We start from the raw sequence: 16,970 nt of genomic DNA, 5'->3' as shown, positions 1-16,970 counted from the left end.
CCTTCATTGGATCTACATAAATTCAAAACCATTAACCATCCGCGAACAAGACCGTGAGGATGACGCGGCTGGCCAAAGGCGAGAAGGTTGATGAACGCCGCACCCTCTTATAACCGCAATAAAGAGAGGAGGCGAAACAACCAACGTAAAATAATTAACTCTTTTTAAATTAAAACCATTATTATGAAGTCACGCTGTTGTTGCATGAATTCCCTTGTCATTTAAACGTAAAAGTAAATCTAACACAACGTAAACGTAAATCTAACACAACGTAAACGTAAAAGTAAATCGACACAACGTAAACGTAAAAGTAAATCTAACACAACGTAAACATAAAAGTAAATCTGACACAACGTAAACTATTGGTCATTGTGCAAAACTAAAAAGTAATTATATATCAATCATAACATGGTTTAATTAATCATTGATAACATTTATGGGACAAACATTATGTTCATTACTATTCTCTATTTTGACTTGAACCATTAGACGAACAATTGACTTGCCTTTGCATGTGTTTGTGGCGGTGCCACGGATACGCTCACCTTTTCGCGAACACCAGGTATCATCACTATCTACTAATACTTCGTAAACACATGCTCATGATATAATCGGAATCGTACAATAAGCTCTGCTTTTGGCAGAGATTTCTAATGAATATGGACAGGGTTTTGTCGCTTTTAATAAGGTCGGAGAAATCATTCGAATTTATTGATTCTCATAATTTCTCCATTACGGAAATTAGTTGTTTTTAAGAGATGATACGTGAATATGAAGGGGGTGAGAGTCACTAAAACATTAACATCTGTGCCCAACTAATACCCCTTATCATCACATGAAACACAGAAGGTTTATTTCAGCGCTTTTGGTTTGAAAATTTGAAATGATTTCAGTATGTTGTAAAAACACGGAAATATCCAAATGAAAATACACGACCAACATGCCCACAAACATTTAACTATAATTAAGTTATCACATCAACTTTATTTAAAATATAATTGTTTATATAAACTATATCCAAACTTCACAAGACACAATCACCGTGATCAGTTGAACTAGACCCACAGTTGACGTATCCTTGGACAATAGCGTTATACCACTAACGTAACAGTTCTCTCCTGTCCCGATCGGCATGTATTATTATATTATTATTTTAAGCTACATCTAGAGGTTCATGATAGAGTAACTCGATAGAACCACACATATAAGAAATACTTACAAAGTCTGAATATATCTCATGTATTCTCTCTTCAAAATCCATTGTAAATTTTATACAGGATCATGTCATCAATGTCTGCACGGCCAGAATAGTCGAGCTGGTATATCTCTGAACAACGTCGATTTTGCCGATAAGAAGTGCGCGGCTTTAGTTGTAAATTTCAGTGCGAATATATGAACCAACAACCTAGTGTTTACCGACAAGTTGTAGCAAAGCGATCACGTGACTCCTAGTGTCGTTGGGTTAATCCAGCTCTGCGCCTCAATCACGTCACCTTGTGGGTGTGTTGGACCAATGTTATTCTGCACCAGTCAGTTGCATTAACTGCGGTACTACAAAATGGGGCGACATCGGGCAATATAACTCGTCATTACAATCCAGATTCCCCGTCAGGAATGACAATCCAGATTCCCCGTCAGAAATGACAATCCAGATTTCCCGTCAGTAATGGCAATCAAGATTCCCGTCAGTAATGACGATCCAGATTCCCCGTCAGTAATGACAATCCAGATTCCCCGTCAGGAATGACAATCCAGATTCCCCGTCAGTAATGACAATCCAGATTCCCCGTCAGGAATGACAATCCAGATTCCCCGTCAGTAATGACAATCCAGATTCCCGTCAGTAATGACAATCCAAATTCACCGTCAGTAATGACAATCCAGATTCTCCGTGAGTAATGACAATGCAGATTCCCCGTCAGTAATGACAATCCAGATTCCACGTCAGTAGTGACAATCCCGATTCCCCGTCAATAGTGACAGTCAAGATTCTCTGTCAGTAGTGACAATCCAGATTCTCTGTCAGTAGTGACAATACAGATTTCCCGTCAGTAATCACAATTGCAAATCCCCGTGAGTAATGACAATCCAGATTCCCCGACAGTAATGACTATCAAGATTCTCCGTAAGTAATGGCAATCAAGATTCACCGTCAGTAATGACAATCCAGATTCCCCGTCAGTCTCCGATTCAAGAGTAAAGATCGAGTCTCCGTAAGTAATGACAATCAAGATTCGATCTTGATCTGGAGACTGACGGGGAATCTCGGCAGCCATTACTGACGGAGAGTCAGGAGAACGTTTTAACGACGCTTGCGTTACTCAACGTCGTCAGCTTGGGGGTGTAAGTGTGATGCTATGGGGCGGCATCACAGCTCATGCATGGTAGAACACAACTCATCACTGTTGATGTCAATGTGAATGGCGTACGCCTCCGGGAAGACACGTTCGAGATCGACTTCTTCCATGTGTGCCAATACCGGGACGTAACGTCACGTTGCAGCAGGATAATGCCAGCCCACAAGGTGCACGTGTTGTAACGGGCTGTTTGAGGCAGCGAGCATAACATTGCTGTACGACCATGTTTCTTCAGACCTCTCCCCCATTGAACATCTGGGATGACATGGTACTGGTTTGGTCAACGAATTTGATATGATAAAACATTGATCGGACCAACTACCAAACAGTATGTTGTTATTTTCAGTAACGTAACATTTAAACCACTTTATATGAAGCATGATTATATGTTTCCGTTAGTATACAAACGAATGTAAAACAGATTACTCTGTAGGCAATCCCGTTTCACAACCGCTATAGACTGACATGACAAATACCACCCATGTACACTGGAAGGCAAGAGAAACGTCATGCGGATGTATCATATAAATATCTGTATTTCCAAATGCTTATATATGTAAGTAAAGACATCGGAGAAAGTCAGTGTTTGACCCACATGAACTTAACAGTCTGGGGAATGTTTTTGCGAATTGTGAATTTGGGGAGGCACCAAAAGACATCAGAGCTTGGGGGTTCAAAATCAGTACCTGGTGGGCGCTGAGTACAGCCACACATCTCCTGTACATGGAGTTGACTAGCCTGTTGATGAAGGCCGTTGGGATATGGGCCCATATTCTCAGGAACGCTACACGCACGTCTGCTGCAGTTGCCGGCCTTGGGCGTACGTCGTTGTGTCGGCGTTGGATCTCATCCCACAAGTGTTCAATGGGATTCAAATCCGGACTGAGGGCAAGCCAAGGCATGATTTGGATGTTGTGCTGCTGGAGGAAGTCCCTGGTGACTCTGGCAGTGTGGGGACGGGCGTTGTCTTGCTGAAAGGTGTGGTTTTGATGACGGGCAAAAAAAGGCACAATATGGGGTCTGAGGACTTGATCAATGTAGCGGAGAGCTGTGATGCCATTACCCCTGCCTGGACCAATATTCTGAAAGACCACAGATCCCACTCAGTCCTTCAGTCCGATTCCACCCCAAATCATGATGCTTGGGCCGCCCCACGGGTCTCGTTCCATAACACAAGCATCAGCATAACGTTCGCCCCTCCTTCGCCAGACCCTGACTCTGCCATCCACCGTTGAAACACAGTAGTGACTTTCACTAGTGAAGATTCTTCTCCTTTGCTGTTGACGCCAATTTGGATGTTGCCTGGCCTATTGCAGTCTGGCCTGTCGGTGACGATCTCTCAGGATGGGTACACGAGCAGGACGGTGGCACGAGATGTTGTTGGTAGGCGACGTCGGACTGTACGATCACTGATGGCACGCTGGTGGTTGCCAATGGTTTGCTGAGCTGTTTCAGTGGCCATTCGGAATCGGTTCTGCAGATGTTGGCGTATCATGAACCGATCTGGAGGACCACTACGCGGTCGGTCGTCGGTGGTGTTGGTGGTGTTGTGGCGATGTTGCAAACGATATATCGTTCGATATATCCATGATATGCACGTGCATCATGTTTTTGACAAGACTTTTCCCATTGCACTTTTGTAGGTTGCGTTTGTGCAAAGCACTCCATTTTAAACTCAATTGTTAAATGGACTTTAAGGCAACAAAAAGAAGCAGTACAACGATTAATGAGTTTATTGACCACCGGACATGTTACTGCCCGTGTCTGTTAAGTTTTATCAGTATTTTCAGAAGTGACGTTTCTTTTGCCTTTCAGTGTACATTGCGCCACAGACTGGCCTGCGTGGCCCGGTGTCCATTGGGGGGGGGACATTATCAGCGTTCAGTGGTAACATGATTCTGAAAGACAAAGCCAATAAACGTCAGTTACAATATAATCAGTTCATAATGATCATCCCATGCAATTCGTATGAGATCCCAAATATGCAATTGCAGTGGTTTATATTTCAGATAATACAGCTTCCCGTCTTTGCTTTCACGGGTATTATGTAAAACAGAGCTCATTTGATAGTTGTTTATGGTGAATATACTTCTGTGACATCATGTAATGTTCACAAAAATAGACTTCACTGTTAGCAATTCCTTAAATGTGAGGCTCAAAACTGATCAATCAACCCCCGTAGGTTCTTTTTTAAAAGACCGACAACACCACCAAGGTCGGGTTTCATTTGCTTATGGGGTGATATAAATCTCAAAGATTTATACCTGCAGTTCAATACGTCATACGACCAGGATGTACCTGTTTGTGGTTAACCCAGATTATGTAAGCCGAACGACCGCACTCTCTCCTTAATTTAATTGTTTGTGTGTTGTTTAACGCCGCACTGAGCAATATTCCAGCTGTATGACGGCGGTCTGTGAATAATCCAGTCTGGACCAGACAATCCAGTGATTGATATCATAAGCATCGGTTCACGCAACTGGGATACGATGACATGTATCAACCAAGTCCCATCCACCAGATCCCGTTAGTCGCCTCTTACGACAAGCATAGCCGACTTTTACAGCAAGTATGGGTTGCTGAAGACCTAATAATGTTACTTGCGATCTACCTTTTGCACATATATTTAATTCTGTCCATACACGTGTCAGTTTAATTTACCTTAACATTGAACGACCATAAATGTCAGACATTTTTTCTTTATTTTACTTTCTTTATCTATCATAAATCTGCGTCCAAGCAGTTAGTTTTTGTCCTTTCTTCAACTGCGTCTTTAAAATATGGATTCATTTGATTAATGTCCTCAAGAGGTTTAATCCCAATTAGATATGACTTTGTACTTCTGTGTCCTGTATACTTAAGGGGGCACAGGTGGCCCAGTCGTCTAAGGCGCCGCGATTCGCTGGGCAGAATTGCAATCCCTGGTTACGCCAGAAACCTATGATTGTGGGTTCGAATCCCGGTTCGCCCCGATTATGTTTCTAGGTTTGTCAGCACCATACCCGTGCTCGTGGGTTTCACCGAAGTGGTAAATGTCCAAGACCTGCATCACTTCGGGCTTTCCTCCCACATTAAGTTGATGCACCGCGATATAACTGGAATACTGTTAAAAGCCACGTTAAATCCAACTCACTCACTCAATATATACCTAAACTATAGCCCTACAGGGAATGGGACCTGTGCAAGGTGTAGTCATTCTACTTCCTTCATATACTGCATCACATAACTCGCACGATTCGATTCGTGTTGTGTATTGACGAAACATTTGACTTTGAAATTTATAATCTCTACTAAACTGAATTTAATATATAGACGTTTTTGAACAAGCCCAAAGGGTTTGAACGTCGTTTCATCCTACAAACCCATAGACTACAATCACAGCACAACTGATGCCGGTATCGTATGTTTACAGATATGGAGTTTTACATTTTCAACTAAAACCGAGGAGTGTTTTATCCAACTAATGAACCGTAAACATGCAAGAAATACCAGAAACAAATAGAAAACATCGGGATACCTTATAGCGGACTTAACAATATGTGAGGTCACAGGTTGAACTCACATCATGGAATTGTAATGTGACAAAAATTGTGGCTTTTAACTCTTCAATTGTAAAACCTAGGTCTTACAAATAAAATGTCAATCCTCAAAGCAGTTCATCATACATCAATTGTAAAATCTAGGTTTTACAATTCTGTGAGTGAGTGAGTTGGGTTAGCCCAGCTTTTAACAGTATTCCAGTTAAATCAGGAGGTGTCAGCTTGATGTGGGAGGAAAGCCCGAAGTGATGCAGGTCTCAGACGTGTACCACTTCAGTGAAACCCACAAGTTCGGGTATGGTGCTGGCAAACCTAGAAACATAATCGGGGAGAACCTGAATTCGAACCCACAATCATAGGTTTCTGGCACAGCTCTGCACAGCGAATTGTGGCACCTTAGGCGACTGGGCCACCCGTGCCTTTTACAATTCAAACTGTAAAACATCTGATTAGGTCTCACATGAAAGTAGTACCTCTGACAATGTTACTTTGAGAGAGAAAGATACCTTCGATACAATAGGCAGAAGTGGCAGTAGGATTATACGTTTATTTCCACGAACAGCTGACAATAAATATATATTACATGAACAATGTCCAATTAGTCACCATGGTAACATATCAGTATCTGTCACAGTTAAATCTCAGGATGTTAGTGTTCCTGCAATAATGTGAAAAACGAGCAGAAACTGAGCATAACGTGCCTGAGTGTGCAACATCTGAAACAGGAGAGTTCATTCACCAATCTTTCACCATGCCATAAATGTATAGTTATGTAATGAGTAACATAGCATTAAGACAGATACTGACTAGAGATAAACCGATAACACACAAGGGAGGCAATAACAGTTTCATATACATCAGTACACATGCACCAACAAAACAACCAAAGTTATAATATACGCTGCACCAAATATTCCTCAGTAGTTTTTCTATGACACGATTTTACATGGTAAATACTGACATATTAGAAAGAGAAGATGTTGATTCAGTGAATTATTGAAGTTGCCTCACTAACTGAATTTTCACAAAGTAGTTTTTTTCATTCCAAAACCCTGATCTGGTTAGAATTGATCTTCAGCAACCCATTCTTGTCATAATAGGCAACCAACGGGATCGGGTAGTCAGGCTCGGTGACTTGGTTGATGCATGTCATCATATCCCAATTGTGTGGATCAATGCTCATGATATCAATCACTGGTTTATCTGGACCAAACTCAAATATTTAGACTGCCTACATATAGCCAGAATATTGCTCAGTGGGGCGTTAAACAACAAACAATAATTCTAAAATCGGCTTTCCCATATACCTCTAAATAGTACCTCTATGGCAAAGTTTGAATTTGGTGCAGTAGTCAACAAGTGTTAATGCATACCAACTTCCTCCCTTTTCTGACAAGAGTTAAACTAAGTTATTTAGATTTCTAAAATTCCTCAACTACACACCTGCGGACATCCTTAAGTTTGTCTTCTCAACATCAAATTTAAATTTGTTCATACAAAAAAGCAGAAACATCAGTCAACAGAAATGTACTATACTAATAGTCTATAACAGATCCATCAAGTGATGGCATGAGATGGACAAGCTGTTACACAGCTCATACAAGTTGGTGAAAAACGCAACACAAAATGCCAACAAAACATTAACAAATGAAATCAGTGGCTGTGACTGAACAGATGTTTGTCAACCATGCACCAAGTTTAGCATCATTGATGTGAAGAAATACAACTAGCCAGGAAAATACATATCTTTCAAAACAAACACTCCCCGAAAAATCCTGGCGACACTAATGGAGCTTAATATAGCTGTAATCAGTAGATTATGACCACACATTTACGTGTCATGGATGTCATATAACTGTGATCAAAATCACATCTACTGACTTGATATCGACTATCCCCAATTATTAAAGCATGATACTAAAGTTTTGACATGAACGGATAACAAGCCTTCAAGAATTACCTCCCTTGTAACATATCCTCACCATTGTGGCAAGGCAACTATTATCTCTTGAAATTATTTGTCAGTGCCCTTATTCTGGAGGTATAAACTTCTGAGATACAAGCTGATGTTTTGATATAGTTACTGTTTATTATTGCACCCTTCATAAATCAGTTATTTCAGTTAGAATCCTAGTGACTTCCGAACAGTGCGGGAAGCGATGTCTTCAAACTTCTGTCTGTCTTCTCTCCATGTCTTTGCTGCATCCACATTAGCTGCACTCTCATCATTGGGTTCTGGAACAACAAGTAGGTTAGTGAGTCAATGCTGGTTAAAGCCATTAGCTGCACTCTCATCATTGGGTTCTGGAACAACAAGTAGGTTAGTGAGTCAATGCTGGTTAAAGCCATTAGCTGCACTCTCATCATTGGGTTCTGGAACATCAAGTAGGTTAGTGAGTCAATGCTGGTTAAAGCCATTAGCTGCACTCTTATCATTGGGTTCTGGAACATCAAGTAGGTTAGTGAGTCAATGCTGGTTAAAGCCATTAGCTGCACTCTCATCATTGGGTTCTGGAACATCAAGTAGGTTAGTGAGTCAATGCTGGTTAAAGCCATTAGCTGCACTCTCATCATTGGGTTCTGGAACATCAAGTAGGTTAGTGAGTCAATGCTGGTTAAAGCCATTAGCTGCACTCTTATCATTGGGTTCTGGAACATCAAGTAGGTTAGTGAGTCAATGCTGGTTAAAGCCATTAGCTGCACTCTCATCATTGGGTTCTGGAACATCAAGTAGGTTAGTGAGTAATGCTGGTTAAAGCCATTAGCTGCACTCTCATCCTTGGGTTCTGGAACATCAAGTAGATTAGTGAGTAATGCTGGTTAAAGCCATTAGCTGCACTCTCATCATTGGGTTCTAGAACGTCAAGTAGGTTAGTGAGTCAATGCTGCTTAAAGCCATTAGCTGCACTCTAATCATTGGGTTCTGGAACAACAAGTAGGTTAGTGAGTCAATGCTGGTTAAAGCCATTAGCTGCACTCTCATCCTTGGGTTCTGGAACATCAAGTAGGTTAGTGAGTCAATGCTGGTTAAAGCCATTAGCTGCACTCTCATCCTTGGGTTCTGGAACATCAAGTAGGTTAGTGAGTTAATGTTGTTTAAAGCCATTAGCTGCACTCTCATCATGGGGTTCTAGAACGTCAAGTAGGTTAGTGAGTTAATGCTGGTTAAAGCCATTAGCTGCACTCTTATCATTGGGTTCTGGAACATCAAGTAGGTTAGTGAGTCAATGCTGGTTAAAGCCATTAGCTGCACTCTCATCATTGGGTTCTAGAACGTCAAGTAGGTTAGTGAGTTAATGTTGTTTAAAGCCATAAAGAGCATGAGCAACCATCCAAACCATCGTCACAAGCAATCAGGCCGGACCCCCTGATCTAAAAGTTGTTGCTGCATTGTTATGACATACTGCTGCACTTGATTTAAGAAACCTGACTTAACTTGCACCAGATGCATGTTGACATAAAACCCAGTTGCACCAGACAAAACCTGGTCTCATAGTTGAAACATAGGCCAGTCCATTGCCTGTGTCACATGAATGAATGACATGTTTCTGTAAAACATAATAGGAACATCTGCAGATAATCTTAAAGTACCCAAGGTTTGATGACGTCAAGCGCTCAAAAGCATGACAAATTACACATAACAAAGATAAGTGATGTAGTATGGTAAATTTAACTTACATGTATTGAGTGTGTTCAAAGATCATTGTTGTGTTGACAAGTAAGGTTAAGGCAGAAACAAATTTCTGTTACATGTACTTGCTGCATGTTGACATAAATATTAGGCAGCGTTTTTCATTAATAGCTTGCACTAGTGCATTTTTTATACAGCTAAATCAAGAGGTTTACTCATCACACTAAAGGCCTGGGTTCGATTCCCCAAGTGGGTACAATGTGTGAAGCCCATTTCCGGTATCCCTTGCCATTATATCGCTAGGAATATTGCTAAAAGTGGCGTAAAACCATACTCACTCACTCACTACTGCTGCAATGTTGAAAGTAAGGGTGAAATACTAGGCAATGCATCATTACTATGTGATAATAAAATCATTTCCACCCTCCACCATTATGGTTCTAACAGTACTATCACGACTAACAGTACTATAATGATTCAAGCAGTGCCTTCATGATGCCAACTGTACTATTATGATTCTGACAGTATTATTATGATTATGACAGTATTACTATGATTCTAACAGTACTATTACAATTATGACAGTATTATTATGATTCTAACAGTGCCATTATGATTCTAACAGTACTATTACGATTCTAACAGAACTATTATGATTCTAACAGTATTATTACGATTCTAACAGTACTATTATGATTCAAGCAGTGCCTTCATGGTGCCAACAGTATTATTATGATTCTAACAGAATTATTATGATTCTAACAGTACTATTATGATTCTAAAAGTACTCTTATGATTCTAACAGTATTAATACAATTCTAACAGTACTATTACGATTCTAACAGTGCTATTACGATTCTAACAGTGCCATTATGATTCTAACAGTGCCATTATGATTCTAACAGTATTATTACGATTCTAACAGTACTATTATATTTCTAACAGTACTGTTACAATTTTAACAGTACTGTTTCAATTTAAACAGTATTATTACGATTATGACAGTCCTAATATGATTCTAACAGTACTAACACGACTAACAGTACTAAAATGATTCAAGCAGTGCCTTCATGATGCCAACTGTACTATTATGATTCTAACAGTACCATTACAATTCTAACAGTACTGATATGATTCTAACAGTACTATTATGATTCTAACAGAATTAATATGATTTTAACAGTACCATTATGATTCTAACAGAACTATTATGTTTCTAACAGTATCAATACGATTCTAACATTGCCATTATAATTCTAACAGTACCATTTCGATTCTAACAGTACTATTATGATTCTAACAGTACTATTATGATTCTAACAGTATTATTATCATTCAAACAGTATTATTATCATTCAAACAGTATAATTGTGATTCTAACAGTACTATTATGATTCTAACAGTACTATCACGACTAACAGTACTATAATTATTCAAGCAGTGCCTTCATGATGCCAACTGTACTATTATGATTCTAACAGTATTATTATGATTATGACAGTATTACTGTGATTCTAACAGTGCCATTACGATTCTAACAGTACTAATATGATTCTAACAGTACTATTATGATTCAAGCAGTGCCTTCATGATGCCAACTGTACTATTATGATTCTAACAGTATTATTATGATTATGACAGTATTACTATGATTCTAACAGTGCCATTACGATTCTAACAGTACTAATATGATTCTAACAGTACTATTATCATTCTAACAGTATTTTTATCATTCTAACAGTATAAGTGGGATTCTAACAGTACTATTATGATTTTAACAGTATTAATACGATTCTAACAGTACCATTATGATTCTAACAGTACTATTATGTTTCTAACAGTATCAATACGATTCTAACAGTGCCATTATGATTCTAACAGTACCATTACGATTCAAACAGTACTATTATTATTTTAACAGTACTATTATGATTCTAACAGTATTATTATGATTCTAACAGTATTATTACGATTCTAACAGTACTATTACGATTCTAACAGTACCATCAAGATTCTAACAGAACTATTACAATTCTAACAGTACTATTACAATTCTAAAAGTACTATTACAATTCTAAAAGTACTATTATGATTCTAACAGAACTATTACGATTCTAACAGTATTATTATGATTTTAACAGTATTATTATCATTCTAACAGTATAATTGAGATTCTAACAGTACTATTACAATTCTAAAAGTACTATTATGATTCTAACAGAACTATTACGATTCTAACAGTATTATTATGATTTTAACAGTATTATTATCATTCTTACAGTATAATTGAGATTCTAACAGTGCCATTATGATTCTGAAAGTACTATTATAATTCTAACAGTATTATTTCGATTCTAACAGTATTATGACGATTCTAACAGTACTATTATATTTCAAACAGTACTATTATGTTTCTAACAGTACTAATATAATTCTAACAGTATTATTACGATTCTAACAGTATTATTACAATTCTAACAGTACCATTATGATTCTAACAGTACTATTACAATTCTAACAGTACCATTATGTTTCTAACAGTACTATTATATTTCTAACAGTATTATTACGATTCTAACAGTATTATGACGATTCTAACAGTATTATTACGATTCTAACAGTTCTATTATATTTCTAACAGTACTATTATGATTCTAACAGTATTATTACGATTTTAACAATGCCATTATGATTCTAACAGTACTGTTACAATTGTAACAGTAGTTATGATTTTAACTGTACTATTACAATTATGACAGTCCTATTATGATTCTAACAGTACTAGTATGATTCCAATAGTATTACTACGATTCTAACAGTGCCAGTATGGTTCTACTAGTGCCATTATGATTCTACCAGTTCCATTATGATTCTAACAGTACTATCATGTTTCTAACAGTACTATTACAATTCTAACAGTACTATTACAATTCTAACAGTACTATGAAAATTCTTACAGTGCCATTATGATTCTAACAGTACTATTACAATTCTAACAGTACCATTATGATTATAACAGTACTATTACAATTCTAACATTTTCATTATGATTATAACAGTACTATCATGTTTCTATAAGTACTATTACAATTCTAATAGTACCATTATGATTCTAACGGTACTATCATGTTTCTAACAGTACTATTACAATTCTAACAGTATTAATACGATTCTAACAGTAATATTACAATTCTAACAGTACCAGTATGATTCTAACAGTACTATTATGTTTCTAACAGTATTAATACGATTCTAACAGTACCATTATGATTCTAACAGTACTATTATGTTTCTAACAATATTAATATGATTCTAACAGTGCCATTATGGTTTTAACAGTGCCAATGATACCCATAATTACTCTGTGAATGAGAATAACATATGACGCAGGTGTTGTATCCAAATTCTAATACAGGTGGTAGTCACTTGCATAGTGAATGAGTAGGTGCCGGATCTGGTGAGTGAGTGGATGGGGTAATATTTCATATCCACATTCCCATACAGCAGCCATGGACTGGAGAGAGCTGGACCATAATCCTGACAGACAGAGGAAAACACTACAACAGAGTTTGCTGCAATACTTCTCTTTGATAGACTAATGTAATCATTTCAATATGTCAGCATAACATTTACCATTTATAGTTGTTCCCTGTGGTAACTAACTGATGTGTGTTATGACTTCGCTGGCCTACAAGAAGATGACCATAATTATTTTGGTAGATCCGTTGCTCTTAACTTCCTGGTTTGGGGAGACACAAAGTGTTTCCACTCCATGGATTCTTGTTTGCTCTCGGGATCAGAATGAGAGATCCAGGTGTTATCACTATCACTAGCCTAACATGAAAATCTTCTGGGTTGATATTATATAGAGAATCTCACCCGAGTGTCTTTTGATATCAAATATATCAACATGAGTTGACAAAAGAGAAAACATTCTGAGGCTTGCTAAGGAGGTTTTAAACTTTTATCAACAAGTGTTGATATATTTGATATCAAAAGATATGATTGTGAGAATTTATTTATCATCCAACATCATTCTTCCAACTTTTTAAGTTTGTAGACAGTAATAAGCAGTGTCTTTAATGTAAAAAGTATTGCTAACAGCTTCAGTAGCAGAGCCATTAGTGATATTATAAATTTTGATGTTTTCTTGTGTGGCACTGGTGGTGGGGCGACCAGAGAGAGGGCCATCTTCCAAACTCTCTCTCCCACTTTGAAATACCTTCACTAAACGTTTAATTTTGTCATCAGAGGGCAGCCTTCCCATAAACAGCTGCTGTAACCATTCATCAATATTCCTCGGTGATTGAACCTCTAGGGTAAAACATTTGATGACTGCTCCTTACTTAGTTTTGTTCAATTCAATTTGGGAACCGCAGAGGTGAAGTCACTTATCAGCCTGTCACTGGATTGAAGCACCCCAAGTTGTCAACAAGTCACAGGTTATATTGACATATAATAAGCATAAAAACAACCCAGATATGCCAGTCTCAAAACTTTCTGCTATCGTCTAATAGCTGTGTAAGTAAGAAGTCACTGTCACCCACCTGCCAACATGCTGACAACTGACAGCAGTATTTTCTCCACACTCTGCACAGGGCTCCACCGCTCGGCACTGGTCTCGTACCCCATCGGGTCGTCCCCAGGGGCATGCAGGATGGAGATGCATACTCGACCATCAGGGTAGACTAAAACATGGCATGGCATAAAAACAGTGAAACATGCCATGCTGGGGTAGAACTGATATACTTCATATCAGCAACTGACTGAAACGTTGTCAGCTTCAGACTGAAACATGGCATGTGTTGAGATCCTGTGAGATGCATTCAGCAATGTTCAGTGGTGGTAGCTATTACACTAGGTCACGTATAGAAAGGGAACACCACTGGATGTATTCGTCCTGTGAAGACTGCAGGGCAGAATTGGTCTTTAGCAACCCATGCTTGTTGTAACAGGCAAGTAACAGGACTGGGTGGTCAGGCTTCCATCAGGTTGATGCGAGTCATCATATCCAAATTTTCTATATCGATGCTCATGATGTCAACCGCTGGAGTGTCTGGACTTTATTTATCATATAGCTGGAATATTGCTCAGAGCGACATTAAACAACAAACAAGCATACATTCTGGTGATACTTCAAGCCTCTGGGTACATGCTTGACTCACTAAGGCTACCTACTGTTTGGATGGAAGATGTCACATGTAAATTTCATCTTGGGTGGACTCAGCGGGTAATCAGCTGGAAAAGTCAGTCTGGCTGGAAACACTCCGCCCTCAAAAAATGTACCCTCCGGACCCCTGAGAAAAGAAATAAACATAAAGTGTGACTAGGTCTAGACTTTGTAATCTAAGGAAGCTGCCATATATTTTTACAGCATTCCATCAGAATATTACTGCACTCCTTTCAATAATTTTCACATCCCCTTGCCATTACACCGTGTTCCCTCCATTAATGTGTCCTCCTTGGAGGTTTACAATGATCACTTCAATATTGTTAGATACACAAGTGTGACTAGATCTGTTTAGATTCAGCAACTATGAACAGTATACTGGAGAAGAACAGATTTCATATGAATCAATAGAACTTAACATCAGTTGTATTTGAATAAGGTGTTTACATGTTTCTGTCTTGGAGATATTGACATTCATTCAATTATTTCCTTTCATTCAGGTTTGTTTCTATACTTGGGGCAGGAGGAACCCTTCACGAAGATAGGACACCAAATTGGTATCACTGGAAAACTTTCAATCAAAAAAAGGCTGTGATGGAATTCCACAACATTGTGAAAATGGATACCAAGTCCATTAATAACAGTCTTTTCATAAGAGAAAATAAAGGGATAAAACAATGAACTATCCATCTGGTAATGGTAACAGTGGTATGGGCTTTGTCATCTACATCATTGCTCTTCATTGATGCATGTCATCGTATCCAAATGCTCATGATGTCAATCATTGGATTGTCTGGACCAGACTCGATTATTCACAGACCGCCGACATATAGCTGGAATATTGCTGAGTGCAGCGTTAAACAACAAACAAACAAAACTTCTTTCATTTAGAACATTTTCTGTCCCTCATTGTATAAACCTTGAGTCAGTAAGTGGAATGAACATCACTCACCGTAAAACATGTCAGGAAAGCCCTATAAGGCAAAGTAATGTAGGTCCTACTAGTGAAATCCTTGAGAAAGGGAATGGTGTTGAGAAACAAAGAACTATAAAGGGGGTGAATCTGGGATTTCCTGCATGCTTAATGGACACAACTCTACACAGCAAATTCAGTTGGCTTAGATCATGTAGATGACATGGCTTCGACGATGGAGATGACCATTTGTCTTCTACTTTGGGCATGTTATGTTAAGAGGTTTGCCATGGCCATTTCTCATTAGTAGTATATTCACATTGTTCACCACCATGATCAGTGAGTGAATATATGCTTATGCCTCTGTCTGCTAAAGATACCATATCCACCTGAAATAATGAAGTCCAATCAGAGCTTATCAGCATGATCAGTGATTGATAGCAAACTATTTGTCCTAACCATCAAGGTCACACACTGTAGGAACCTAATCCTCCATTTACCATAATTGAATTAGCTAAAATATAATTGTGAATATTCATATTCAACTTACATAATGAGGGCTTCCCACTCAAAGAAATTCTCCTCATTGACTGGACCAGCAATTATGCCCTCAGGTGGATTCAAAGTCAACTCTGTAATATCATGAACTAATTATATCTTAAACTATCAGTAAAATGCAAAAAGAGTTTGTCTCAAGGATATTGTGTTACACCATAAATGCTATAAAACTCTAACTTTTTATGTTCACAATGACTCTATTTAGATATCTGACTTTCTATGCTGACAGTTGTATTTTCAGCAAATAGTAACAAGATAAGATTGAAAAATTTATGTTGTATGATAACTTTTCAAAGCATCTTACCATGTAGGAGATTTCGAGATTTTAAACCTAGTCTGCATACTACATTGATTAAAATTGTAAAACAGTAAATATGCATTGTGATTATCTTGGTAAATATCTTACATATCAGTCTATGTAATCAGATGGTAATATAGTGTGGTGAATACAAAATATGGTTGCTGGTTTAAAACAGGGATATAGGCTAGAAATCAGTTCTTTCCTGTTGTTTCCCGCAACAACTATCACTTAGTCGAGAGTTTATTAGAAATTGAAACAAACATCGACTGAAACAATCGTGTACGTTTATACTCAGCCATTAGACGTTTTAGCGCTGAGCCAGCCATTGTGTTTCACTTGTGCAGTTGTGTCGGAGGAAATAGAACTGTTATGAATGCATTTCCAACTACGCCATGCTTGTTGATGTTGTCACTTTCTTCAACTCTTCTTCGTGAGAGACCATAAAGTCTAGAAAATGTAAAACACATTTTCATTGGTTAAAGTAAATTATCACACATTTTT

General features: G+C 38.2%; 1 protein-coding gene across 2 annotated transcripts; it reads right to left on the bottom strand.

Annotated features, from left to right (window-relative positions):
- Nucleotides 1-4,090: 4,090 nt before the first annotated feature.
- On the bottom strand, nt 4,091-16,903 carry LOC139473449 (ubiquitin-conjugating enzyme E2 G2). 2 transcript variants are annotated; one of them, XM_071256031.1, is made up of 6 exons: nt 16,753-16,903; nt 16,161-16,242; nt 14,706-14,824; nt 14,075-14,215; nt 7,981-8,131; nt 4,091-4,255 (listed from the first exon to the last, which is right to left on the bottom strand). In XM_071256031.1, the coding sequence occupies exons 1-5, from the start codon at nt 16,793-16,795 to the stop codon at nt 8,019-8,021; spliced, it is 498 nt and encodes a 165-aa protein (XP_071112132.1). In that variant the 5' UTR covers nt 16,796-16,903; the 3' UTR covers nt 4,091-4,255; nt 7,981-8,018. The 2 variants fall into 2 exon arrangements, with proteins under 2 accessions (XP_071112132.1, XP_071112131.1); XM_071256030.1 differs by lacking the exon at nt 4,091-4,255 and having other exon boundaries at nt 6,430-8,131.
- Nucleotides 16,904-16,970: the final 67 nt, after the last annotated feature.

Source organism: Haliotis cracherodii, unplaced genomic scaffold (assembly GCF_022045235.1).
Source record: "Haliotis cracherodii isolate W230 unplaced genomic scaffold, xgHalCrac1.p SCAF_29, whole genome shotgun sequence".
NCBI classification, from domain to species: domain Eukaryota; kingdom Metazoa; phylum Mollusca; class Gastropoda; order Lepetellida; family Haliotidae; genus Haliotis; species Haliotis cracherodii.
This window is presented reverse-complemented; position numbering and strand designations above follow the sequence as displayed.